This window comes from Hyperolius riggenbachi, chromosome 11 (genome assembly GCF_040937935.1).
Source record: "Hyperolius riggenbachi isolate aHypRig1 chromosome 11, aHypRig1.pri, whole genome shotgun sequence".
In the NCBI taxonomy this organism is placed as follows: domain Eukaryota; kingdom Metazoa; phylum Chordata; class Amphibia; order Anura; family Hyperoliidae; genus Hyperolius; species Hyperolius riggenbachi.
In genome coordinates, this window is record NC_090656.1 from 43,194,788 (window position 1) to 43,222,252 (window position 27,465).

The following is a 27,465-nucleotide window of genomic DNA, read 5'->3' on the forward strand; positions in this document are numbered from 1 at the left end:
GGGATCTGTTTTTTAAGATGCAAACGGATCTGAAACGTACAGTATGCTGCAAAGGGTAGCACGGATCCGTTTGTGTTTCGTTTTTTGACAACCGGAGCCCGGACAGTGGATTGCGTTCTGCAACCGTGCCTAGTGTGGACCAAGCCTAAAGGGGGAAACGCCCAATACAATTTTATTATTTCTTTTCAATTCGAGAATTCTATATTTTTTTTTTCTGATTGATTGTAACATTTAAAATTTTTTACCAATGTACCACACACCAGTGTTAACATGTTCCACAAACTATTCAATTTTCATGAAAATTGACCAGAAAAGGGGCGCATGCGCGGCGCGCTGAAGAGCGGAAGCAACTGCATGTAGCTCCGAGGAGCCCGGGTCTATCTTGCCGTTATATAGGGCACTGAAGCACTTCTCACCGCCGCAAACATCTGATGCCCTAGCAGGGATCGTGAGTGCATGTCACAGAGGAGGAAAAGAGACAGAGCGAAGGGGCAAAGACCTGTTTCGGATTACTTTCTCCGAACGCGCACTTCAGCCATGTCGATCCAAGATGGCGGCGCGTCTCCTGCACGCTCCCAGGACTCGCTCTCTGAGGCAGGCCAGGACTGGCCTACAACTATGCCAGAACACTCTCGGGGGCTTACGAAGCAAGATTTGGAAGAGAGTCTTAACTCCATGTATAACAAATTGGCCCAGAAGTTTTCCACGGAACTACACAAGGTGGAATCCACATTGACTCAAGAAATTGCATCACTGGGCTCCAGAACAGATCTATTAGAAACGAAGCATGATAACTTGCTGAAATCTCATCAGACTCTGCAAGCGGATCATAAAAAGCTACAAGACATAGTTACTACTTTACAACTCCAATCGGAAGATCTCGATAACCGAAATCGAAGGAACAATTTGCGAATCAGGGGCCTGCCTGAACAATATACTGATCTCCAACCTCAGGTAACACAAATCTTTCAATTACTATTACCTGATGAACCTGATAATGCATTTGTATGCGATCGAGTACACAGATCTCTACGTGTCCCCCCAGGCCCGGATAAACCGCCTAGAGATGTTATATTATGTTTGAAGGACTATCTGACTAAAGAAAAGATCCTTAAAGAGGCCAGGGCTAAACCCTCATTGGAGTTTGAAAACCACCGCTTACAGATTTTTCAGGATATCTCACCTATTACACTGGAAAAAAGAAGAAAGCTAAAAGATATCACTGCTGCGCTGGCAAATGCGCGGATCCGCTATAGGTGGGGATTCCCCTTTAAGTTACTGGTGCCCGTGGACGGTACAATGCATGTGGTTATCACACCTAAAGATGGCACGCGATTGCTCAATGAACTGGGCCTTCAAAGATCACCAGAACGTGCACTAACTGAAACGGAGCGTCCTCTCTCCCCAATATGGACACCTCGAAAAACTCCCTCCCCGAGAAAGCACCAGCCATCTCCTAGGCCGCAGGAATGACAGGAGCACGAAGATCAGGCCTGTCCCCTTTCTTTCTCATTTTTGTCTGCTCTCTTTTCAAATCTTTATTATGTGTATATTGAAAAGCTTTCTACCCTGTGTTATGCCTCAATGAATAATTTTGACTTCTAAGGCAGTCTTCCGGACTTGGGCCTGTGCTAAGTGTCTCCCCCCCGCTCCAGGGTTTATTCCTTGGTCCGTGGTATCTCAGGCCTATCTAACCCCTTATTGAGGTTAGACCTGTGGAACGTTGTTATCTGTTTCTACCTTTTGAAGGCGGTTTGCATATATTATATATGTTAATATTAAGCACTATGCTAAATTTAATGTTGTTTTCACTTTGTTTTAAGCTTAGTTGTATTGAGCGGACGCACTTCCTACCTATAGTTATTTTTTTTTCTCTTGCTCACAAAAAATTTAAAGATACATTATGTGTGGTGCGGGAACCTTGCTGGCGAGGATCAGTTATGACCTATACCTATATATGCTGCTATCCCTTTTACAAAACATTATACCATGGGTATGAAAATTATTAGCCATAATGTGCAGGGATTTAATTCCCCACAGAAACGAAGGAAAGCTTTTAGGCAATACAAACATTTGAAAGCAGATATAATCTGCCTGCAGGAGACGCATTTTTCTGCAACTAATTTCCCAAAGTTTCTGGATAAAGCTTATTCCAGGGTATATTACACTACCTTCGCCAGCAAGACCCGCGGAGTCGCCATTATAATTAGAAATGGTGTTCCCTTTGATGTTCAATACACATACAAGGATCCAGATAGCAGGTTTATAATTCTACAGGGGGCCCTTAACGGAAAAGCTATAACCATATGTAATATTTATGCGCCACAGACATCTCAGGCCCAATTTTTTAAAGAGGTTTTTTTTAGATTAGAGAATTATCATTCCTCTCATGTAATTGTAACAGGAGACTTTAACTGTGTAGCTAACCCTCTAGTGGACAGAAGCAAAAACACAGAATGGGCTAGAATATTTCCCAAAACTTTAATTAAAGGTATGACTACCTTTCAACTCACAGATATCTGGAGAACCTTTCATATGGGGGATAGAACATATACCTATTACTCATTTCCCAGAGATACATATGCAAGATTAGACTACATTATGGTGTCTCCTATATTACTAACTAATGCGACCTCCCCTGAGATCTGTACGTGTGTATGGTCGGATCATGGTATTGTGATGGGTTCCTTTGAAGCATTAGGTATTCCCTTCTCTATGGAAAATTGGAGATTGAATGATCTATTATTACAAGATGCGAATATAGTCAGCCAAATTCATAGCTCTTTAGAGGAATATTTTATTTTCAACAATAACGGAGAGGTCTCAGTTGGCAACCTATGGGCAGCTCACAAAGCTGTAATTAGGGGCAAATTTATCCAGTTAGCAACTAGACGCAAAAGGGAAAGAATGACAAAGATATTAAACCTAACAAGGGAACTGGATACCTTATATAAGCAACATGGGGCCTCACACGATATTACATTGCTAACAATTATACGGGAAAAAAGACAGCAGTTAAACCTGCTACTCTCTGAGGCCACAGAAAAAGCTTTGAAATTTTCTAAAGCAAAATTTTTATTACATGGTAACACTGCTAGCACAATGTTTGCGAGGAAGCTATCGCAGTATTACAAGCCCCCTCATACGTACAGATTACAAAATAAACAAGGTGCAGTGACAACTGCCCCCAGGGAGGTTATTAAAATATTTGAAGATTATTATAGAAAACTATTTGCTGGCCCTTTGGACAATCAGGATGCAGGGATAGACGGTTTTTTGGACTCCCTCCCGATCCCAACCATCACTGAAGATCAAAAAGAATCCCTAAATCAACCAATTAGCTCAGAAGAAATCTCAGAAGCTATATCATCATTAAAAAATATGACAGCACCTGGCCCGGACGGCTATACGAGTAGATATTATAAAACCTTTTCTACAACTTTAACACCACATCTTAGAACATTATATAATAATGCCCTTCAAGGTACTGGATTTCCTAATGAGCTAATTCAAGCACATGTTACCTTAATACCCAAACCTAACCTTGATCTTTCTCTCCCCCAAAATTTCAGACCAATCTCATTAATGAATAATGATGTGAAAATCTTCTCTAAAATAATGGCAAACCGTCTATCCCTGGTTATCCCTTCACTGATATCAGCCTTGCAGTCAGGCTTTGTACCCCAGCGTCAGACTACGGATAACGTTAGACTGGCCTGTAATATATTACAAGATGTTAAGTTACATAACGAACGCCTCCTTATGCTGGGGTTAGACCTACACAAAGCTTTTGATTCTGTCTCCTGGTCATATCTTTATAAGGTGATTTCCTGTATGGGTATTTCTGGCCCCTTTCTGAATGCAATACTTACTTTATATCAAGACCCTCACACTAGAATTAAAATACCTGGATTACTATCATCTCCTATAGTATTGGGCCGAGGCACTAGACAAGGATGCCCCATGTCCCCCTTGCTATTCTCGATCGCTATGGAACCGCTCTCTTTAGCTATTCAGACTGATGAAAATATCAAGGGGTACATAATGCGGGACACTGAATATAAAGCCAGTTTTTATGCCGATGATTCTCTTATATTTTTAACACAACCCTTAACCTCCATGCCTTCTTTATTGGGGCTACTAGAGAAATTTGGGTCCATTTCTGGCTTAAAGGTGAATGTGGCAAAGTCTCAGGCCATGCCAATAAATTTCCCTCCACAGGTGGTTAAGCTGTACCAAGCAAATTTTGAATTTAAATGGATGCTTCAGGGAATCACATATCTGGGAATAAAACTCACCCCCCATTTTGGAAATCTCATAGACTCGAACTACCAACCGCTTTTTAGGACGCTCACCCAACTTTTGGGAGAATGGTCTAAATACAGGATATCATGGCTAGGGAAAATTCAAGCCCTAAAAATGGTAATATTGCCTAAGATTTTATATTACTTTAGAGCACTTCCAGTGAGCCCAGGTAGGCCCTTAATACTAAAATTTCAGAGACTCTTAAATAAATTCATATGGAATAATAAGCCAGCAAGATTCAAAAATATATACTTGTATAGGCGGGTTTCAGCAGGTGGGGTAGGGGCTCCTAATTTATGGCTATATTTTCTCTCCTCTAGATTTGCGCAGAATTTAGATTGGTTTGGGCCTACACATACTAAATTATGGGTACAATTTGAGTCAGATTCTATTTTACCATATAATATATCTACTATGCCCTACTTGGATAAAAAATTCTTGAAACAAATAAGAACTCTGAACCTGATTGTGGCAGATGGCCTGAGTCTTTGGTACAATAATAGAGATAAATTTCATCTCCATTCCATTAAACCCCCAAAATTATCATTCTTAGGTCACCCAGAATTCCCCCCAGCTTTCCTAGATGGTTCCACATTTCAATGGTGGATAACAAACTCATTAACTACCTCTAATAAATTCTGGATAGCGGACAAATTTATTCCACTAGAGGTCTTTAAAACTAACAAAAACCTTCCCACCACTGAATACTATAGATATGCGCAATTAAAACATTTCTTTATGCGATATTCAGGTCCCTTTGGTATTATGAACTGTACAACATATGAAAACCTTTATTTGTCTTCTAACCCAATCAAGGGAATTATATCTATACTATACAACCTCATGAACGGTCTACTATCCCAACAAAAAACTAAAAATATGATGGATTGGGAATCTGAATTAGGTCTTACTCTCGACACTACTGATTGGGCCAGAATGAACTCAAACTTATCACAAGCCACCAAGTCCCCAATGATACGAGAATCAGCCCTGAAAGTGGTGCTAAGATGGTATAGAACCCCAGAGAGGCTGCATAGAATATTCCCTTCAGTATCTCCTTTATGCTTTAGAGGCTGTCAAAATGTTGGTTCTCTTACACACATATTCTGGTCCTGTCCAGTTATGCAGGCAATATGGGATAAATTTCGCCAGGGAATGTCTAATCTGAGCAGGAAACCAATCGTTCTGCTCCCTCAACATATACTTTTATGGTCCACTAATCCCACAATTCTTAAAAAATGGAACAGGATATATGGTACCTTTATAGCCGCCATTTTATGGGTAGTTGCCAGAAACTGGAAATCTCCCAATGTTGCATTTGATCAGGTTGTAAGTAGAGTCGAGGAAATTAGATTAGTGGATTATATCTCAAACACTATCTCAAATACTCTCCCTCTATTCCATGCAATGTGGGACGATTGGTCTATGGACAAAATGTTTCCACCACCTGATGTATAATACACGATAGATTATTGAGAAGATCTGGGTATCACTTGTACTCAGACTAGATGTAAATGCAGGCAGTGTAGGAAGTGCGTCCGCTTCATTTATCTTCTTTTATTTTCATTTATTTTGTTCTGTTTTATCCAAAAGAGTTAAATGCCTTTTAGGTTTACTAAGACAAATAAGGATTGCCTGGATCACTTTAATTCACGGCAGATATTATAAAGTGATCACAGATTTCCTGGTTATATATGTTAATATACTGTATAATTCTACAAGTATGTACCTGTGAGCAATTTTATATCATTTGTATCTTTGAAATGCTTGTAAAACTCTTTCATATGATCCAATTTTCTGAAATAAACCTTTAGTAAAAGAAAATTGACCAGAAAAACCAGCCACTCCCGATCAACTTGTATCTATAAAAATGGAGCCGTTGGTCAGAATTCTTGCTTGAATTGAAAAAAAAAAAACCTCGGATTTTTCTGTACAATCATTTTTATCCAATTTCTGTAAAATTAAATCTTCTTTATAGTCTGGTGTGTGGGCACATTAAAGAGGACCTCCATGCATAAACTATAAAAATCCGCCATCCCTGCTTTAATGCAAAGTTATATTTACCTCTGGAGCTTTGTCCCACAGAGCGGCCACGAAGTCTCTGCATCTCTCCACTTCTACCGCTTGGCCCCGCCTCCCCTCTCTCCTCCGAGAAAACCGCCATCAATTTAATGTAGTAAATCGCTCGGTGTTTTTCTCGGAGGAGAGAGAGGAGGCGGGGTTAAGCGGCAGAAGTGGAGTGATGCAGGGACTTCAGGGCAGCTTCACGGGACAAGACTCTGGTAAATGTAACTTTGCATTAAAGCATTGCTGATGGATTTTTCATTTATGCATGGAGGTCCACTTTTAATTGAAGAAAGAACGACCTAAGTAAAGTTAGTTGTAAAAGGTGTGTAACGATCTGATTGTTAAAACGAACGTTACAACAAATAAAGCAACGATTGCGCTTGCGCATAAAAATGAAAAGTTCCATGGAGAAATAGTGAAATGCGCATGTCAAGCCTAGTACGAACGATCTTTTACAACGATATACTACATTTGCAAACGATCGTCGTTGGGAAAAATCCGCCAAGCTAGATCATTCATTTTGAACGATCTAGCTCGTTCGTCGTTAGACTTCATGGTCGTTGGCTGCTTTTTTTCAAACGATCGTCGTTTGAAATGATCTGGGAACGATCGTTTCAAACGACTATAGTTGCATGTGTGTACGCACCTTATGTCTGCCCATTTTAAGGAAGTGAAAAAAATAATATCCATTTACTTACCTAGGGCTTCTCCCAGCCCCCTGAAGTCATCCTGGTCCCTCGCCATCACCCTACGCCGCTTGGTTCCCCCGGTGTCTGCCTCCAATCGCATCTTGCACAGCCCAATGCCACACGCCTCCTCCAACATGCTCCCATAGTTGGGCGCGTTCTGCACTTGCACAATAAGCAAAAAATGCTACCGCGCATGTGCAGAACGCTCCCGGCCATGGGTGTGCGAGTGGGCTGACGGAGGGGGACACCGGAGGAATGGTGAAGTGAGGGGTCATGGTGAGGGACCAGGTGGCTGGAAGAAGCCCCAGGTAAGTAAATAGGCAATTATTTATTTCCCTTAAAAAGGAGCTGTCAGCCATACTATCTCAGAAAAAAAACACATATATAAGTAGATAAATACTTGCTCTACTTACATAACATATGTATTGTACTGTCCACGGTTTGATTGTAGTGATTTTTCTACAGTAAAAAAAGAGAAAATCCTTCTTAGCATTTCCCATTTTAAGTGTGGCTATTTTGAAGCCAATTCTGATGTAATTTCCTCCCTTACTCTCCTCTGCCTGATTTGCTTGCCTTTCACTATCGAAAGTGCATTGTCTCAGCATGAGAAATATTGGCCCAATCAGAGAGAACAGAGGTGTGGGAGGGGAAAAAGGCTTTAGCCACTCAGGCTGCAAAAGTTAAGTCTGAGGGGGAGTAGAGAAGCAAAAAAGGACAACCCAGCATGCCCTGCAACTTCCTTTTTGTGTACCAAATTTTGTGTGTACCACATAAGAGTCAGGTAAACTGAGGAATGATCATTTATCAACAAGAAAAGTAATAGTGATTTTAACTTTTGGATTGCCTGGTTAGCATCCGTATTACTTGTTTACCAAATTAAAATAAATAATTGATTTTATGCCTGAGTTACTCTAGGTTCCCTTTAATCATCTATAGTCCATAGTAACAGAAAAAACGTGATGCAGGGTTTGTGGCTTTCACTGTATCCTTTTCAGGTCCTGCATGCCCACTGCCATCTCATATCTGTGGGTATGTAACACACACACTTGTAAGCAAAATGTCTCAAAAACTTGCAAAGGCTAGATACTTTTGATTGGTAAAAAATACCCTTGATCTTTGTTGTAGATTTGCTCATCTCAAAGAAACTTACTGTACATATTTATTTTATTTGTATCTTGTTCTCATTTGTTTTTTTTCTGATATGAATGTATTCATTATAGATTGGCTGCTATGCTGCAATGAAGAAAAAAATCTATGCAATGGGCGGAGGATCCTATGGAAAGCTGTTTGAGTCAGTGGAGTGTTATGACCCCAAAACTCAGCAGTGGACGGCGATCTGTCCGCTGAAGGAGAGAAGGTGAAGATATGGGGTGTTGTGGAATTACCGGAACTGCATGTGAGCAGGGTCTTCACTCACACGCTTGTTCTTCCAGGTTTGGAGCCGTAGCGTGCGGAGTTGGCTTGGAGCTCTATGTCTTTGGTGGGGTCCGAAGTCGGGAAAATGAACAAAATAGTGAAATGGTGGCCTGTAAATCCGAGTTCTACCATGATGACTTCAAAAGGTACTTTCTCCTCATTATCCAATTTATTGGTGAATGCAGAAAAGTTAATATTTTCACACATATATTAAAGGGACTCCACGCACCTCTCATGGGCATGCCTTTAACTGCTTGCCGACCGCGTCACGCCTATGGCCGTGGCAGCCCCAGGACACCGAACGCCAATCGGCGTAAAGTCCTGGGGCTCTGTTTTGCAGGAGATTGTGCACAGGCTACGCGCGCATCTCCTGCTTGGTGGGCGGAGCAGAGCTCTGCCTTCAGTCTCCAAGTGGCAATTGCCACTTGGGAGACTGTTAGACAGAACAGTTAAGAACGAAACCGCCGTCTAACATGTACAGCGCTGTGAAAATCTTACATAAATAAACATACCAGACCGCTTGTTGTCTTCTTCTAGCCCCCTCTGTGACCTTTTCGCCGCTCCCACTGCTTTCCTGGTGATAAAATCACTGTTTTATTCATTGTTTTTGTAAACAATGAAGATGGCCGCCAAACAGGAAATACATCATCAGAGCAGGTGCCCGTTTGCAGAAGCTCCTCTCAAATGTGACTTGATTGCTGGAATGTTACTCCCATGTGTTGCCTTAGCTGCTTGTCTGAGCTCTGCACTGATCTCTCTGCACTCACAGCTGTTTGAAATGTCTCAGCTCCATGAGCCTTGCAGAGACTGTGAGCAGAGACATTGCCTGTGACTCATACACACACAGGAGAGCCTGCAGGGGGCGTGCATAACTTCTCCCTATCACAGCAGAGACAGTGCATTCCTCTTTGGCTCGACAAGGCTTCACAAGAAAAGAAGATTAGATCTATTACAGAGACCGTGCAACTAGAAAAGGCTGCAGTAATCCAGACCACATTAGAACAGGTGTAGAAACTTATAGGATAGAAGAAATAAGGCTGGCAATTTCGTTAGTCTCTTTCAGTTATCTATGCAACTTTGGGCCGAAACCGGGCTTGTAGCCCTGTCTGTTAACAGTGACACTAGGTGGACAATGAGCAGTTGCTGTTCAGCTACAGCTTGTAGTAGGAACTGCCATAGAGATCGGACAGGTTGTTTCAAGCAGATTGCTGATGGCGAGGCCTCCAGAGTTACTTTACGGAAAAGGACATAGATTCAAAAAATTGAGGAACCGGAGTGCAGTCTTGTTGTATTAAAACTTTGTAGAAAAACTTTATTAACATATACAGACAAAAGATTAAAAAGAGGGTTTCTTCAATTCCATATAATAAATCTTCATATAATCAATGGTACATCCAAAAGGAGGAAATGAAGCTCATGGAACTGACAAACACTATATTCTGGCTTGGTTTGATTGTGATTTTTAAATAGACGTTGTCTCTTAAAGGCAACGACACATGTTCGTTTCGGGCTCTTTATACAATAAATGTGCCCTTCATCAGGCCGTGACACAAGATTCTGTATGGCTCAATCGAGAGGAGAAAAGGCCAGAAGTATATAGAACAAATGATACTGGCATCCGAGCCCACCAGATGCGCAGGGTGGTACTCCCCAGGTGTACAAGAGGGATGACGCTGCTACAAAGGAAGACCGAGAGGCCTCCAGAGCCAGAACACCCTTCATGAAATAGCATAGGGATCACCATAGCAACCATAGCCTTTCTGCTTTAGAGCCTGAACCCACGGATGCAGTTGTGTCCGCTTTTCAGTTACACATTATTGTTACAGATGTTGAAAAGCGGACACAACTGCGTTAGTGGGCTCAGGTCCTAAAAGTGCAAAGATCATTTGGTTTAGAGTGGCATTTTATGACTATGGCTTTTGGCCCTGTCTCTTGGAAAAGTACCTCACTATGCATTTGTGTGGTAATATGATGTTAGAAGACCCAGCCATGCTACAGTTTTCTAGTACATTCTGGAATAAAAAATGCTGTGTAATTATTACAGCATAGAAAGTGCCTTCTTATATAATTAACTCTAGAAAAAGTGTGCTAGTGCCACCTAGTGTCACTGTTAACCAAGAATGATAGTGCCACCTAGTTTTACTACAAGTGCTCCGTTAATAGTGTTTGGAAAAGTACTATGATTCAATAACTTCTCATAGTTCAATCTGCCATGCTGATCTTTTAGTTACATGTTTTACTTTAGTGTAGGACTGTCAAGAGGAGTAAATACTATTTTTTTTTTATGCATGTAAGAAACATTGAACATACAGCAATTCACTTATAAGGCCAAACAACGCTCAGATCAGTTGGTTGCTGATTCTTTTTCTCGCCAATACTGGCAATCCTTATTCTAATGTCCGATATTAAGACTTGGGAGGTTAGGGCTAGAGGTCCAGGTATACAAGTTTGGATGTCTGTAATGGTGCCCATTAACCTCCTGAGCGGTATGGACGAGCTCAGCTCGTCCATCACCGCCGGAGGCTGCCGCTCAGGCCCTGCTGGGCCGATTTTTATCAAATAAAGTGCAGCACACGCAGCCGGCACTTTGCCAGCCGCGTGTGCTGCCTGATCGCCGCCGCTCTGCGGCGATTAGCCGCGAGCAGCGGCGAAAGAGGGCCCCCCTAGCCGCCTGAGCCCTGCGCAGCCGGAACAAAAAGTTCCGGCCAGCGCTAAGGGCTGGATCGGAGGCGGCTGACGTCAGGACGTCGGCTGACGTCCATGACGTCACTCCGCTCGTCGCCATGGCGACGATCTAAGCAAAACAAGGAAGGCCGCTCATTGCGGCCTTCCTTGTTTATTATGGGCGCCGGAGGCGATCGGAAGAACGCCTCCGGAGCGCCCTCTAGTGGGCTTTCATGCAGCCAACTTTCAGTTGGCTGCATGAAATAGTTTTTTTTTAATTAAAAAAAAACCCTCCCGCAGCCTCCCTGGCGATCTCAATAGAACGCCGAGGAGGTTAATGATCCAAATTCTTGAGCGATCGACCAACCGATCATTGCGATCCATTGGAAAGGATTATTTGGGCCCATCAATGGAGGGGAAAAGCATTTTGATCAGACAAAAATAATTGATCCAAAGTGGTTTGATGAAACAATCGAATGAACGACCCTTCGTAGTTGATTGGCAACATTAACGGTACCCGTCTGGTTAATCATCCATGAGATTGTATCATTAATAGGCACCTTTAGAGGGAGCATATGTTATCTCATTTACTAGTTCAGTTGGGTGCCAGGGGATGCCGATTGTAATATCAGTGACATTACATTTCCGATATTCGAAACGCCTAACACTAACCCCCGACCCTATGCATTCTCCTGTCTAAATGTTGGCAGGAGGAAAGAAGGACTGGTGCAGCATTGTGGCAGCAGGAATCTGGTGAGCTGGTGAGCAGATGGAGCCAAATGCACATGAACTTAACAGCAGTCCAATCCAATCCAAAGAAAAAGCTTTATTGGCAGGACCAAATACATTTGGGATTGCCAAAGCAAAACAAAGCATTAACATGGGGAGGGGGTTGTGGGGGGAATAAGGGAAGGGTATAGGGGGTTGGGGTATATAGTCCATAGGACGTGGAGGATGTAAGGGACATTATGGGGGGCTGGGATATACAGTCCATAGAGGGGTATTGGGAGTATACAGTCTATGTGGTATCCTGTTCCTCTCAGTTGGTGGCAGGCCATGACATATCGGGCAGCTATTTGCACAGTTGTTTCCTCTTCCCCCAGTAGGATGTAGAGTTTCCTCTCCTCATCTGTGGAGCCAAAATCCTGGGTGTGGGCGGAGAGTCTCTGGAAGTGGACAGTCCTCACAGCTGCGTATTTCCTGCAGTGTAGCAGGAAGTGGGCCTCATCCTCCAAGACCCCCTGGTCACATTGTCTGCACAGTCTCTCCTCCCGGGGATTCCATGTCTGTCTGTGCCGCCTTGTCTCTATCTCCAGGTTGTGGGCAGTTCAGGGTCTATCTTTGTGGTCCATGTAGGCCTGCGCAGCAAAATGCAAGCTGTGGCTTGCTGGGTGTTTGGTGCCATGCTGGGTGCTGTGGAGCCTCTAGTGGGCATACTGGGTGCTGTGGTGCCTCTATGAGGCATGCTGGGTGTTGTGGTGACATGCTGAATGCTGTGGAACCTTCATACGGGGCATGGATGTGTGTGTATTCCCTGTCCCTCCATATGAACCTTTCCCTTTCCCAGCAGAGTAGCACAGCGGGCGGAACTACTCATCTCCTCCATCCACTCTCCAAGTCTGGGGAGATCCTCTGTAGCTAGCGATTCTCCCCCCTAGCATCTGAGAATCAGACACTAGGAGCTCTAGCTTCTGATTCATCCTCAAACACTAAGGGGAGATCCCAGAAAAGATGTCTGCAGAATCTGGAGACCAAGTAGCCGGAGATGAGTACTACTGCCTGACTCTGCCTGGGGGACATCCGTGGCACCCCAGAATAGATCCGTGGCATGTGCCACTGATCTTTGGGGCTAGCAGGGTCCCTGCTGGTGAGTAATGTACAGTGGCTCCACATTCAGCATCTGTCAGCTGGCAACTTACCCTCAGTCTCTGTCCAAATTGAGTTCCCCTCTTTATCTCTGTCACCAAAATACTTTGTCCCCCCATCTATGTCTGAGAGCCCCATCACTTTGCCATGCCCTTCCCTTTACTCTGAGCAGGCAGTTTGGCCCTCTGTCTGTCAGCATTCCGTTCTACAAAAGCCATGTTCTGCCATTATCTGAAATCTTCAGTACAAATCTGATGATTTTCCTCTATTTGAACAGCATTAAACATAGTTACATAGTTATTTGGGTTGAAAAAAGACATACGTCAATCGAGTTCAACCAGAGAACAAAGTACAACACCAGCCTGCTCCCTCACATATCCCTGTTGATCCAGAGGAAGGCGAAAAACCCTTACAAGGCATGGTCCAATTAGCCCCAAAAGGGAAAAAAAATCCTTCTCGACTCCAGATGGCAATCAGATAAAATCCCTGGATCAACATCATTAGGCATTACCTAGTAATTGTAGCGATGGATGTCTTTCAACGCAAGGAAAGCATCTAAGCCCCCTTTAAATGCAGGTATAGAGTTTGCCATAACTACTTCCTGTGGCAATGCATTCCACATCTTAATTGTTCTTACTGTAAAGATCCTTTTCCTAAATAAATGGCTAAAACGTTTTCCTCCATGCGCAGATCATGTCCTCTAGTCCTTTGAGAAGGTCTAGGGACAAAAAAGCTTATCTGCCAAGCTTTTATATTGCCCACTGAAGGCATCTTTTCTCTAGACTATATAAACCCAGTTTATCTAACCTTTCTTGGTAAGTGAGACCTTTCATCCCACGTATCAATTTTGTAGCTAGTCTCTGCACCTGCTCTAAAACTGCAATATCTTTCCTGTAATGTGGTGCCCAGAACTGAATTCCATATTCCAGATGTGGCCTTACTAGAGAGTTAAACAGGGGCAATATTATGCTAGCATCTTGAGTTTTTTTAACCCTTTTAATGCATCCCAAAATTTAGTTAGCTTTAGCTGCAGTGGCTTGGCATTGAGTGTGATTATTTAACTTGTCGATGAGTACCCCTAAGTCCTTCTCCAAGTTTGATGTCCCCAACTGTATCCCATTTATTTTGTATAGTGCTAGGCCATTGGTGCGACCAAAATACATGACTTTACATTTTTCAACATTGAATTTCATCTGCCATGTATGTGCCCATATAGCCATCCTATCCAGATCCTGTTGCAATATGTCACTATCTTCCTGAGAGTTGATGATTCTGCACAATTTTGCATCATCTGCAAAAATAGCAACATTGCTCACTACTGAATCTACTAGGTCATGAATAAATAAATTGAAGAGCACTGGACCCAGTACAGACCCCTGTGGGACACCACTGCTAACAGTCTCCCATTTTGAGTATGAGCCATTGTCCACAACTCTTTGTTTTCTTTCCATTAGCCAGTTCCCTATCCATGAACACAGACTCTTCCCCAGTCCTTGCATCCTCAACTTTTGCACCAGACTTTTGTGGGGAACAGTGTCGAAGGCCTTTGCAAAGTCCAAGTATATCACATCTACAGCATTCCCAATAACCACATTAGCGTTCACTACCTCATAAAAGCTGAGCATGTTAGTCAAACAGGACCTGTCTTTAGTAAACCCATGTTGATGCTGAGAAATTAGATTGTTTTCTACTATGAAGTCATGTATAGTATCTTTTAGTAAACTCTCAAATAGTTTGCATACAACTGATGTTAAGCTTACAGGTCTATAATTTCCTGGATTTGATTTTTTGCCCTTCTTAAATAATGGGAAAACGTGGGCTGTACGCCAATCCACTGGGACTCTGCCAGTTGAGAGTCACAAAAGATAAGATAAAGGGGTTTATCTATAACTGAACTTAATTCCCTTAGGACCCGAGGATGCATGCCATCCGGGCCAGGTGCCTTGTCTATTTTTAATTTATTTAGTCTTGCCTTCACTTATTCCTGCGTTAAATATTTAATATTACAGTTAGAAGATTGAGACTCTTCTGCCTCTGTAATTTGCAACAGTGATGTTTCCCTTGTGAAGACAGAAGCAAAGAAAGCATTTAATAACTCTGCCTTACCTTGGTCATCCACCATTGAGTTTCCCCCTCATCTTTTAGGAGTCCTATACAGTCAACCTTTTTTTTTTTTTTAGAGTTGATGTACTTGTAAAACTTTTTTGTGTTTAGATTTGATATCCCTAGCGATTTGATTATCAGCTTCAATCTTTGCCAGCCTAATTTATTTTTTACAATGTTTATTGCACTCCTTATATGCTGCGTAATATGTTGGCGCTTTATAAATACAATAAATATATAATTGTTTAATGCCGCCTCGGTCCCCTCCTGTCTTAGGACCTTATAGGCATTCGTTTTCCTCTTCATTTTATCCCTAACCTTTCTATTCATCCATAGAGGCCTTTTTTTATTCCTAGATATTTTGTTTCCATATGGGATATACATACTACAATATTGATTGAGAGTAAGTTTAAAAGCTTGCCATTTCCCTTCAGTGTCCTCCCCTTGTAGTACATTATCCCAGTTCACCAAACTTAGTGCCTGCCTGAGTTGAATGAACTTTGCTTTTCTAAAATTCATAGTTTTAGTGGTCCCGCTGCCCCACAGCCTATCAGTCACCAGGTAAAACGTTATCATGTTGTGATCACTATTTCCCAAATGTTCTTGAACCTGCACATTTGATACATTATCTGGTCCATTAGAAATGATCAAATCCAGTAACGCATTCCCCCTAGTTGGTTCCGTTACCATTTGAGTCAAGTAATTGTCCTGTAGTGCTGCCAGAAATCTGCTGCTTTTACCAGAATGGGTAGCCTCAATACTCCAGTCAATGTCTGGAAAGTTGAAATCACCCATAACTATAACCTCATTTTTACTTGCAGCTTTTTCAATCTGCTGTAGTAATTGCAGTTCTGCAGCTTCATGAATAGGTGGTGGCCTGTAGCATACCCCAATAAGAAATTGGCAACCTTTATTTCCACCATGACAGAGGATTTTGGCTATACCCCCTTTGAAGCCAGAACCCCATCAAACAACACTGCCATATTAACGTGTCAGCTGAGGGGTATAATAAACCATGTACAAGATTCTCAGATGGGTTTCTATTTTTTAGTAATAAACACTCTTCTTGGTGTGACAGCAGTGGGCCCATTTTTGTTTTGACATTCGTGTCCCAACATCCGTCTCCCATCTCAGCTGAAACGTTAATATGATTTCCCAGCATCCACCTCCTATTGATGCTATTGCTAGGAAACATCCAGCTGCTAACTGGAGATCCCCCACTTATTTCCAGATAAAATATTAGTATCACTGAACAATCTTATGCTAAATAAACATATTGCCAAGATTAACCACTTGAGGACCTAGGGCTTTCTACCCCTTAAGGACCGGCCACTTTTTTTTCCATTCAGACCACTGCAGCTTTCACGGTTTATTGCTCGCTCATACAACCTACCACCTAAATGAATTTTACCTCCTTTTCTTGTCACTAATAAAGCTTTCTTTTGGTGCTATTTGATTGCTCCTGCTATTTTTACTTTTTATTATATTCATCAAAAAAGACATGAATTTTGGCAAAAAAATGATTTTTTTAACTTTCTGTGCTGACATTTTTCAAATAAAGTAAAATTTCTGTATACATGCAGCGCGAAAAATGTGGACAAACATGTTTTTGATAAAAAAAAACCCCATTCAGTGTATATTTATTGGTTTGGGTAAAAGTTATAGCGTTTACAAACTATGGTGCAAAAAGTGAATTTTCCCATTTTCAAGCATCTCTGACTTTTCTGACCCCCTGTCATGTTTCATGAGGGGCTAGAATTCCAGGATAGTATAAATACCCCCCAAATGACCCCATTTTGGAAAGAAGACATCCCAAAGTATTCACTGAGAGGCATAGTGAGTTCATAGAAGATATTATTTTTTGTCACAAGTAAGCGGAAAATGACACTTTGTGAGGAAAAAAAAAAAAAGTTTCCATTTCTTCTAACTTGCGACAAAAAAAAATGAAATCTGCCACGGACTCACCATGCCCCTCTCTGAATACCTTTAAGGGTCTACTTTCCAAAATGGGGTCATTTGTGGGGTGTGTTTACTGTCCTGACATTTTGGGGGGTGCTAAATTGTAAGCACCTCTGTAAAGCCTAAAGGTGCTCATTGGACTTTGGACCCCTTAGCGCAGTTAGGCTGCAAAAAAGTGCCACACATGTGGTATTGCCGTACTCAGGAGAAGTAGTATAATGTGTTTTGGGGTGTATTTTTACACATACCCATGCTGGGTGGGAGAAATATCTCTGTAAATGACAATTTGTTAATTTTTTTTACACACAATTGTCCATTTACAGAGATCTTTCTCCCACTCAGCATGGGTATGTGTAAAAATACACCACAAAACACATTATACTACTTCTCCTGAGTACGGCGATACCATATGTGTGGCACTTTTTTGCACCCCAACTGCGCTAAAGGGCCCAAAGTCCAATGAGTACCTTTAGGATTTCACAGGTCATTTTGAGAAATTTCGTTTCAAGACTACGCCTCACGGTTTAGGGCCCCTAAAATGCCAGGGCAGTATAGGAACCCCTCAAATGACCCCATTTTAGAAAGAAGACACCCCAAGGTATTCCGTTAGGAGTATGGTGAGTTCATAGAAGATTTTATTTTTTGTCAAAAGTTAGCGGAAAATGACACTTTGTGAAAAAACACAATTAAAATCAATTTCCGCTAACTTGTGACAAAAAATAAAATCTTCTATGAACTCGCCATACTACTAACGGAATACCTTGGGGTGTCTTCTTTCTAAAATGGGGTCATTTGTGGGGTTCCTATACTGCCCTGGCATTTAAGGGGCCCTAAACCGTGAGGAGTAGTCTTGAAACGAAATTTCTCAAAATGACCTGTGAAATCCTAAAGGTACTCATTGGACTTTGGGCCCTTTAGCGCAGTTAGGGTGCAAAAAAGTGCCACACATGTGGTATCGCCGTACTCGGGAGAAGTAGTACAATGTGTTTTGGGGTGTATTTTTACACATACCCATGCTGGGTGGGAGAAATAACTCTGTAAATGGACAATTGTGTGTAAAAAAATCAAAAGATTGTCATTTACAGAGGTATTTCTCCCACCCAGCATGGGTATGTGTAAAAATACACCCCAAAACACATTATACTACTTCTCCCGAGTACGGCAATACCACATGTGTGGCACTTTTTTGCACCCTAACTGCGCTAAAGGGCCCAAAGTCCAATGAGTACCTTTAGGATTTCACAGGTCATTTTTGTTTCAAGACTACTCCTCACGGTTTAGGGCCCCTAAAATGCCAGGGCAGTATAGGAACCCCACTAATGACCCCATTTTACAAAGAAGACACCCCAAGGTATTCCGTTAGGAGTATGGTGAGTTCATAGAAGATTTTATTTTTTGCCACAAGTTAGCGGAAATTGATTTGAATTGTTTTTCTTCACAAAGTGTCATATTCCGCTAACTTGTGACAAAAAATAAAATCTTCTATGAACTCACCATACTCCTAACGGAATACCTTTGGGTGTCTCCTTTCTAGAATGGGGTCATTTGTGGGGTTCCTATACTGCCCTGGCATTTTAGGGGCCCTAAACCGCGAGGAGTAGTCTTGAAACTAAATGTCGCAAAATGACCTGTGAAATCCTAAAGGTACTCATTGGACTTTGGGCCCCTTAGCGCACTTAGGGTGTAAAAAAGTGCCACACATGTGGTACCGCCGTACTCAGGAGAAGTAGTATAATGTGTTTTGTGGTGTATTTTTACACATACCCATGCTGGGTGGTAGAAATATCTCTGTACATGACAATTGTTTGATTTTTTTTTACACACAATTGTCCATTTACAGAGAGATTTCTCCCACCCAGCATGGGTATGTGTAAAAATACACCCCAAAACACATTATACTACTTCTCCTGACGTGTGTGACACTTTTTTTGCAGCCTAGGTGCGCTAAGGGGCCCAACGTCCTATTCACAGGTCATTTTGAGGCATTTGTTTTCTAGACTACTCCTCACGGTTTAGGGCCCCTAAAATGCCAGGGCAGTATAGGAACCCCACAAGTGACCCCATTTTAGAAAGAAGACACCCCAAGGTATTCCATTAGGTGTATGGCGAGGTCATCGAAGATTTTATTTTTAGTCACAAGTTAGTGAAAAATGACACTTTGTGAAAAAAACCCAATAAAAATCTATTTCCGCTAACTTTTGACAAAAAATAAAATCTTCTATGAACTCGTCATACACCTAACAGAATACCTTGGGGTGTCTTTTTTCTAAAATGGGGTCACTTGTGGGGTTCCTATACCGCCCTGGCATTTTACGGGCCCAAAACCGTGAGTAGTCTGGAAACCAAATGTCTCAAAATGACTGTTCAGGGGTATAAGCATCTGCAAATTTTGATGACAGGTGGTCTATGAGGGGCCAAATTTTGTGGAATTGGTCATAAGCAGGGTGGCCTTTTAGATGACAGGTTGTATTGGGCCTGATCTGATGGATAGGAGTGCTAGGGGGGTGACAGGAGGTGATTGATGGGTGTCTCAGGGGGTGATTAGAGGGGAAAATAGATGCACTCAATGCACTGGGGAGGTGATCAGAAGGGGGTCTGAGGGGGATCTGAGGGTTTGGCCGAGTGATCAGGAGCCCACACGGGGCAAATTAGGGCCTGATCTGATGGGTAGGTGTGCTAGGGGGTGACAGGTAGTGACAGGAGGTGATTGATGGGTGTCTCAAGGTGTGATTAGTGGGGGGAATAGATGCAAGTAATGCAATGGCGAGGTGATCAGGGCTGGGGTCTGAGGGTGTGGGCGGGTGATTGGGTGCCCTAGGGGCAGATGGGGGTCTAATCTGATGGGTAGCAGTGACAGGGGGTGATTGATGGGTAATTAGTGGGTGTTTAGAGGAGAGAACAGATGCAATGCACTTGGGAGGTGATCTGACTGCGGGTCTGCAGGCGATCGGATGGTGTGGGTGGGTGATCAGATTGCCCGCAAGTGGCAGGTTAGGGGCTGATTGATGGGTGGCAGTGACAGGGGGTGACAGGGGGTGATTGATGGGTGATAGGTGATTGGCAGGTGATTGACAGGTGATCAGTGGGTTATTACAGGGAAGAACAGATGTAATTAATGCACTGGCGAATTGATAAGGAGGGGTCAGAGGGCAATCTGAGCGTGTTGGCGGGTGATTGGGTGCCCGCAAGGGGCAGATTAGGGTCTGATCTGATAGGTAAAAGTGACAGGTGGTGATAGGGGGTGATTGCTGGGTAATTAGTGGGTGTTTAGAGGAGAGAATAGATGTAACCGATGGATTTGGGAGGTGATCTGATGTTGGATCTGCGGGCGATCTATTGGTGTGGGTGGGTGATCAAATTGCCCGCAAGGGGCAGGTTAGGGGCTGATTGATGGGTGGCAGTGACAGGGGGTGATTTATGGGTGATAGGTGATTGGCAGGTGATTGACAGGTGATCAGTGGGTTATTACAGGGAAGAACAGATGTAATTAATGCACTGGCAAATTGATAAGGGGGGGTCAGAGGGCAATCTGAGCGTGTTGGCGGGTGATTGGGTGCCCGCAAGGGGCAGATTAGGGTCTGATCTGATAGGTAACAGTGACAGGTGGTGATAGGGGGTGATTGATGGGTAATTAGTGGGTGTTTAGAGGAGAGAATAGATGTAAACAATGGATTTGGGAGGTGATCTGATGTCGGATCTGCGGGCGATCTATTGGTGTGGGTGGGTGATCAGATTGCCCGCAAGGGGCAGGTTAGGGGCTGATTGTTGGGTGGCAGTGACAGGGGGTGATTGATGTGTGATTGACAGGTGATTGACAGGTTATCAGGGGGGATAGATGCATACAGTACACGGGGGGGGGGGGGGGGTCTGGGGGGGGGGGTCCTGGGGAGAATCTGAGGGGTGGGGGGTGATCAGGAGGGGGCAGGGGGCAGGGGGGGAGATAAAAAAAAAATAGCGTTGATAGATAGTGACAGGGAGTGATTGATGGGTTATTAGGGGGGTGATTGGGTGCAAACAGGGGTCTGGGGGGTGGGCAGGGGGGGGTCTGAGGGGTGCTGTGGGCGATCAGTGGGCGGGGGGGCAGATCAGTGTGTTTGGGTGCAGACTAGGGTGGCTGCAGCCTGCCCTGGTGGTCCCTCCGACACTGGGACCACCAGGGCAGGAGGCAGCCTGTATAATACACTTTGTATACATTACAAAGTGTATTATACACTTTGTAGCGGCGATCGCGGGGTTAACATCCTGCCGGCGCTTCCGTATGGCCGGCGGGATGTTACGGCGGGTGGGCGGAGCCAGTTGCCGGGGGAAGCGCGCGTCATCAATGACGCGATCGCTCCCCCGGCATAGGAAAAGGACGCAACGCCCTAAGGCGTATTGCGGTCCTTAAGGCATCCACTTTGCCGCCGCCCATGGGCTGTGGGCGGTCGGCAAGTGGTTAAAGAGACTGTACAGTCTAGATAAACATTGCATGTATCCAGTTCTAATAAAAAGTTATAATGTCCTGCCGGGTGTTTTTTCTGTAACACACCCGCCGAGGCCCCTGTGCGTCAGCTTCTGCAACAAAACACCATGGTGCTCTCTCTACTTGAGCAATAGAATATCACGGAAGTGCCACATCTAGTCTCTGCAAGGGGGTGCGGCTACACACCAGAAGGCGGCGCACACAGGGCTCAACAGCTGAGTCACAGAAAAACACCTGCCAGGTCATTATAACCTTTTTTTTTTTTTTTTTTTTTTTTTTTAGCAGCAATTGATACATGTTTATTTAGACTGTATAGTCTCTTTAAAGTGGGATTCTACTTCCAAAACTGGAACTTAAGTAACTATTCTTAGTTACATTAAAGCAAGAACATTTGAAAGCATTCCCAAGTATTTATTGTGTGTAAAATATTTTATTTTCACTGCAGAGAGTAGTAGAAGCTTGCTCGTCTCTTGTCATTGGCAAAAGCAAGATTCTGCTTGTACCGTGTCTTCACTCTGCCCTCCAATTCCCTCCCTGCTGAAGTCACATCAGAAATGGAAGGGGGCAGAGTTAACACACAGGCACAGGGAGATTCTTGATTTGCCAATGATGAGAGAAGCAAGCTTCTACTGCTCTCTGAACTGAAAATAGAGGATTTTACATGTAGGGAATATTTGGGAAGGCTTTCAAATGTTATTTTATGTAAATAAGAGTAATTACTGAAATTTTAGTTTTAGGAAAAATAATCCCACTTTAAGGACATCCTACCAACTTTTATAAAGTATGATACATGGAGTTTTTGGGTTTCCTGGCAAGGTAATAAGGGCCTTTCCTATGTCTTGCACTACTTTTAACAGCGGAGTAGAAATCACCTGGCTTACATGTACTGCCATATAAGGAAGTGTGCCTACTTTCTTAGACCTAGAAATGTTTCCCGGTTGATTTGATTTTTTTTGTCATATATAAGTGCAATACACCTTAGGACAGTAACCTTTGCGTGTTATTTCTAACTTTACCATAGCCATATGCTAATTGACATACAAGTTGTATTTTCTTTATGGCAGAATTGCTGTGTGGGTAAAATGACTGAATTATTTACACAATATCCTCTTGTTTTTAGAGGTTCAGTATTGGGCACAGCCAAGGTTAGGCACATGGGTGCAGGTGAGCGTTAGGCGGAGTTGTGGGATACAGAAGATTTAGGGGGATTCAGGGGATCCTAGAAAAAATGTATCAAATCTTGTTTGTAATGCTCAGTGCTCATTTTTATGTCGCCTCCAGAATAATGAGTACATAGTCAGGAAAGCTTCTTCGCCCCATTTGCTTTAGGGCCGCATAGCACCACTAGGGCAAAAGAGGGGGCCAGTACCACTATACATTACCTGTCCTTGTCCGCCGCTGTCTTCGGGCTCCATCCTTCATCCTTACACACGCCCCACATGGTTGCCGATGTACACGTGGGCGTGTTACGTCACACACTCGCCCACGTTACTCCAACAACCACATGGGGCGCGTGTGAAGATGGAGCCAGCGGCGGACACAGATGGGTAATGTATAGTGGGGCACATTGAACATTAGTGGGGGCAGCGTCGGAGTTTCGTCGTGTTTGTTGTCCATCCCGATATCGCTCGCCGTTACCGCCACACACCCGATCGAGCAAGTCGCCCTACTTCTTTCAGCATGTCCAACCAATTCATGCGACCAATATTAGCCCCATATTGGTCGCATCGTCTATCAGGCATGCACTTGGCACAGATTTTCATCCAATTTGATTATAATATTCGAATCAGATGGTCGATTGGCTGTCAAGTCACCTAATGTATGGCTACCTTAAGTGTATTGGATTATTGATCAGAACCTCATTTTAAATTATTCTAAACACAATTATAGGTCCACTATCATGTTAATGCCAGTATACAGGTGTCTTCTTGTTGCAGTACAGCGCTCTCTGTTCTGTGTTTCTCCTGAGCATCCTCTCTTCACATTGACGTCACTGAGATAAAGGCCTTGGCCTTCCCTGCTTTGCCTCCCTGTCACAAGCCCACATAATGAGTAACATGTGGAATTTAGCATACCCTCTTGTGTGGAGACTGTCCACATTCTCACCCTCATTCACTGGTGATTAATCATTATCCTCTGATGAATCATAACATTGTATTCAGTACATGCAAGCCTTGTACTGGCAACCCTTGTATTAGCTGTACAAATAACTGCTCTGCTGTGACACTCACCAGCTCTGTAATGTAAACAAGTGTTTAAGCATTTGTATACCTAAAATTCAAGTGTGTTTAAAATAGGACCCTGATTGGGAATACAATAGGATTGCATTATTTAGTTTATCATCTATTTAAGATGTACGCATGATCACACCAGTACATTGTGCTTTTAAGGTGCCCATAGATTACTTGACTTGGCCAATCAAGCATCTGATTTGATTATATGCAAAATTTTGCGCCCAAGTTACAAACTGAATTCCTTAAAGTGGATCTGAGATGAAAAACTAACTATAACAAGTAACTTGTCTATCTTATCTAACATTTAGATGGTTTACACAGCAAATCTAGCTGCAAACAGCTCTAACAGTTTATGATTCTTTATTCCTGTGATACAATGAAGGCAGCCATGTTCGGTTTGTCACATAGCACACAGGCAAGCTGATCTGTATCTCCAGCTCTCAGCCTGTGAAAAATTCACCTCCCTCCTCCCCTCTGCCTCTGAAATCTTTGGCTAGTAACCTCCTCCTCCTCCTGCCCAGACTGAGCTCCCATAAGTCCTTGTTACATGTGTCTGAGAGTGCCAAGGCACTCGAGAAGCTGTGGGCGAGGCTTGTTTAGTTTACAGGGTATTAGAAATCGCATAATACTCTAATATTACAACAATATTAATACTCTAGTGTTAAAACAAAAATTATTCGGCTTGAGGAATGCCCTATAAACTATATGAAAGGAACACAATTATGCAATGAGTAAAAGTTCTTCTCGGATCCTCTTTAAAGGGAGGGTTCACGGAGAAAAAAATACTAATCCACTTACCTGGGGCTTCCTCCAGCCCGTGGCAGGCAGGACGTGCCCTTGACGCCGCTCCGGAGGCACCTAGTCTTCTCCAGTGGCTCACCCAACCTGGCCAGGCCGGCTTCCAGGTCGGTCTCTTGTGCGCTCCAACGTGCGTCTCACGCCGTCGCGCTGACGTCATCGGACGTCCTCCAGGCTGTACTGCGCAGTAGTTCTGCGCCTGCACAGTCCGTAGGACGTCCGATGACGTCAGCGCGACCGCGTGAGACGCACGTTGGAGCGCAAGGAGAAGCCCGACCAGGAAGCCGGCCTGGCCAGGTCGGGTGAGCCACCAGAGAAGACCGGGAGCCTCCGGAGCGGCATCGAGGGCACGTCCTGCCTGCCACGGGCTGGAGGAAGCCCCAGGTAAGTGGATTAGTATTTTTTATTTATTTTTTATTTTCCGTGGATCTTCCCTTTAAAGGGAACCTTAACTGGTGGGGAAAAAAAATTCACTTACCTGGGGGCTTTCCCAAGCCTCCTGCAGCTGTCCTGTGCCCGCGCCGGTCCTTCGGTGCCCTCCGGTCTCCCTCCACGGCTAAGTTTCGTTTTCGGCCGACTGCCAGTCGTCCTCGGGCAAAGCGTCCTCTTCTTCCGCATTCCCCGTCGTAAAGCGCGTCCGCATGACGCGTCTTGTCATGCGGACGCGCTTTACGTCGGGTAATGCGGAAGAAGAGGACGCTTTGCCCGAGGACGACTGGCAGTTGTCCAAAAACGAAACTTAGCCGCGGAGGGAGACCGGAGGGCACCGAAGGACCGGCGCGGGCACAGGACGGCTGCAGGAGGCTTGGGAAAGCCCCCAGGTAAGTGAATTTTTTTTCCCCACAAGTTAAGGTTCCCTTTAAGGCACTTCATTGACCTGAGGCAGCAGGCAGAGACCCAAGAAACGTGTTGTCTTTTTTAATTGTTCTTGAATAAACCTCACCAGATCAAAACCCTTAACTGATATAAAGGGAACAGAGGCGCAAAAGGATAAAACAATGTTCAAATATAAAATAAGAGAAAGAGGTACTCGCCTACCCATAGATGATTCAACTCTATAAGTGTGATAAAAAAATTATATTATTTGTGTGTTCCAAATATTGTGACGCGTTTTGAGCGACACAGCCCACTTCCTCAGGCTGTGAAAAAAGAGCAACTGATCTGTAATCAAAGCAAATGTGGCGTCTCCGATGAGGTGCCTCTGACCAACCTCAGTACAGTATGGGGATTGCAGATAAAGTCAGTCACCTCTCTTTCAAACGCTATCCACAAGTAAAGCTGCGCATCAATACCTTCCTTACTCAAGAGCAGGAGGATGACCCTAAAACAACAAATGGATGCGCACATAGTGCCAAGTACTGTCTTAAGGCCCATACACACGGGGTACAACTGTGGCACGCGAATGTTGCCGCGACAGGTCCTCTGTGTGTATGAGGCGCGCACCCCGAACTGTCGCCGGAGACAGCAGTGTCCGTGCGATTGAAAAGTTCAATCGCCTGGCAACATCTGTCTCCACAACTGTCGCTAGTCCGCCGTGTGTATGCGAACTAGCGACAGCTACCCACACACTGCCAACGGAGCTTCCGGCGGGGGCTGACCCTTCGGCGATAGCTTCCATGCATCTCTGCCTGTTGGGCCGAGACGTGTAGACAGCTGTCGCTCAGGCGGAGCTGTCGCCGAGCTGTTGCGCACACGTCTCCTGTGTGCTAGCAACAGCAACGGCCGTAGCCCGTGTGTATCCAGCTTTAAACTTATCACAGTCTGCAACTCATGCTGCACTCCTGGGGGATGTCCACCACCTTGGGAATTATACAAGTAGCGCCCCCCCTTTGTAAGTTCACTCACCAGACCATGACTTGCTTCTTGCGTATCACAAATTATGAATCACATCGGGCGGTTCCAAAGATAAAAGAGGCTTTAATAAAACATCACCGGCAGAACACGTTACAGACCACTGTGTGCCCCGGCCGCGGGACATGGGGCAGTGCGTCCAACCGAGTCCACCTTCACCTCTGTAACGCCAGCGTGCAGCCTGGCTCCGCCCTATGCGTTTTGTCACAATGACTCATTCAGGGGCCCCTGAATAAGTCGTTGGGGGGGGGGGGGGTTGTCTAGTTTTCTAGATGAGGTCATTTTGGGTGATATCCAGAGGTCTTGGTACTTTTGCACTGCTATGAATTAAAGAGAATCTGTATTGTTAAAATCGCACAAAAGTAAACATACCAGTGCGTTAGGGGACATCTCCTATTACCCTCTGTCACAATTTCGCCGCTCCTCGCCGCATTAAAAGTGGTTAAAAACAGTTTTTAAAAGTTTGTTTATAAACAAACAAAATGGCCACCAAAACAGAAAGTAGGTTGATGTACAGTATGTCCACACATAGAAAATACAACCATACACAAGCAGGCTGTATACACCCTTCCTTTGAATCTCAAGAGATCATTTGTGTGTTTCTTTCTCCCTGCAGTTCTCATGCACTGAAGTTTCAGGCTGCTCTTTTTTCTCCTGCAAACAGCTTTGCCCTTGTCTGTAATTCTTCAGTATGTGAAAGCCCAGCCAGCTCAGAGGACGATTTATCCAGCTTGTAAAAGATAAGAGAGAAGAGAGAAGCTGCTCTAATCTAAATAATACACAGGCAGTCTGCATAGATGGGCATGGAATGGGGAATTCATAGCAGAACCACAACACTGAAGAACTTGGCAGCCTTCCAGACACAGGCTGACAAGTCTGACAAGGGAAAGATACATTGATTTATTACAGAGACTGTGATAGCAGAAAGTGCTGCAGTTAGCCAGAACACATTAGAATAGCTTTTGGAACTTGTAGGATGATAAAAAACAGGATGCAATTTTTGTTACGGAGTCTCTTTAAGTAATGTGCTAAAAATTCTGTTTTCAATTTT

At 43.8% G+C, this 27,465-nt stretch overlaps 1 protein-coding gene across 2 annotated transcripts in view; it reads left to right on the top strand.

Moving 5' to 3' along the window:
- The window catches only part of GAN (gigaxonin), an 85,285-nt gene that overhangs the window by 38,380 nt on the left and 19,440 nt on the right, over window positions 1–27,465 (top strand). For both annotated transcript variants that reach the window (XR_011024659.1, XM_068259637.1), the window contains exons 8-9: window positions 8,282–8,418; window positions 8,495–8,623. Coding sequence is in view for 1 of the 2 variants with exons in the window: in XM_068259637.1 (XP_068115738.1) it covers window positions 8,282–8,418; window positions 8,495–8,623 (266 nt within the window). In the remaining variant the exon portion in view is untranslated. The remainder of the gene's footprint in view (window positions 1–8,281; window positions 8,419–8,494; window positions 8,624–27,465) is intronic.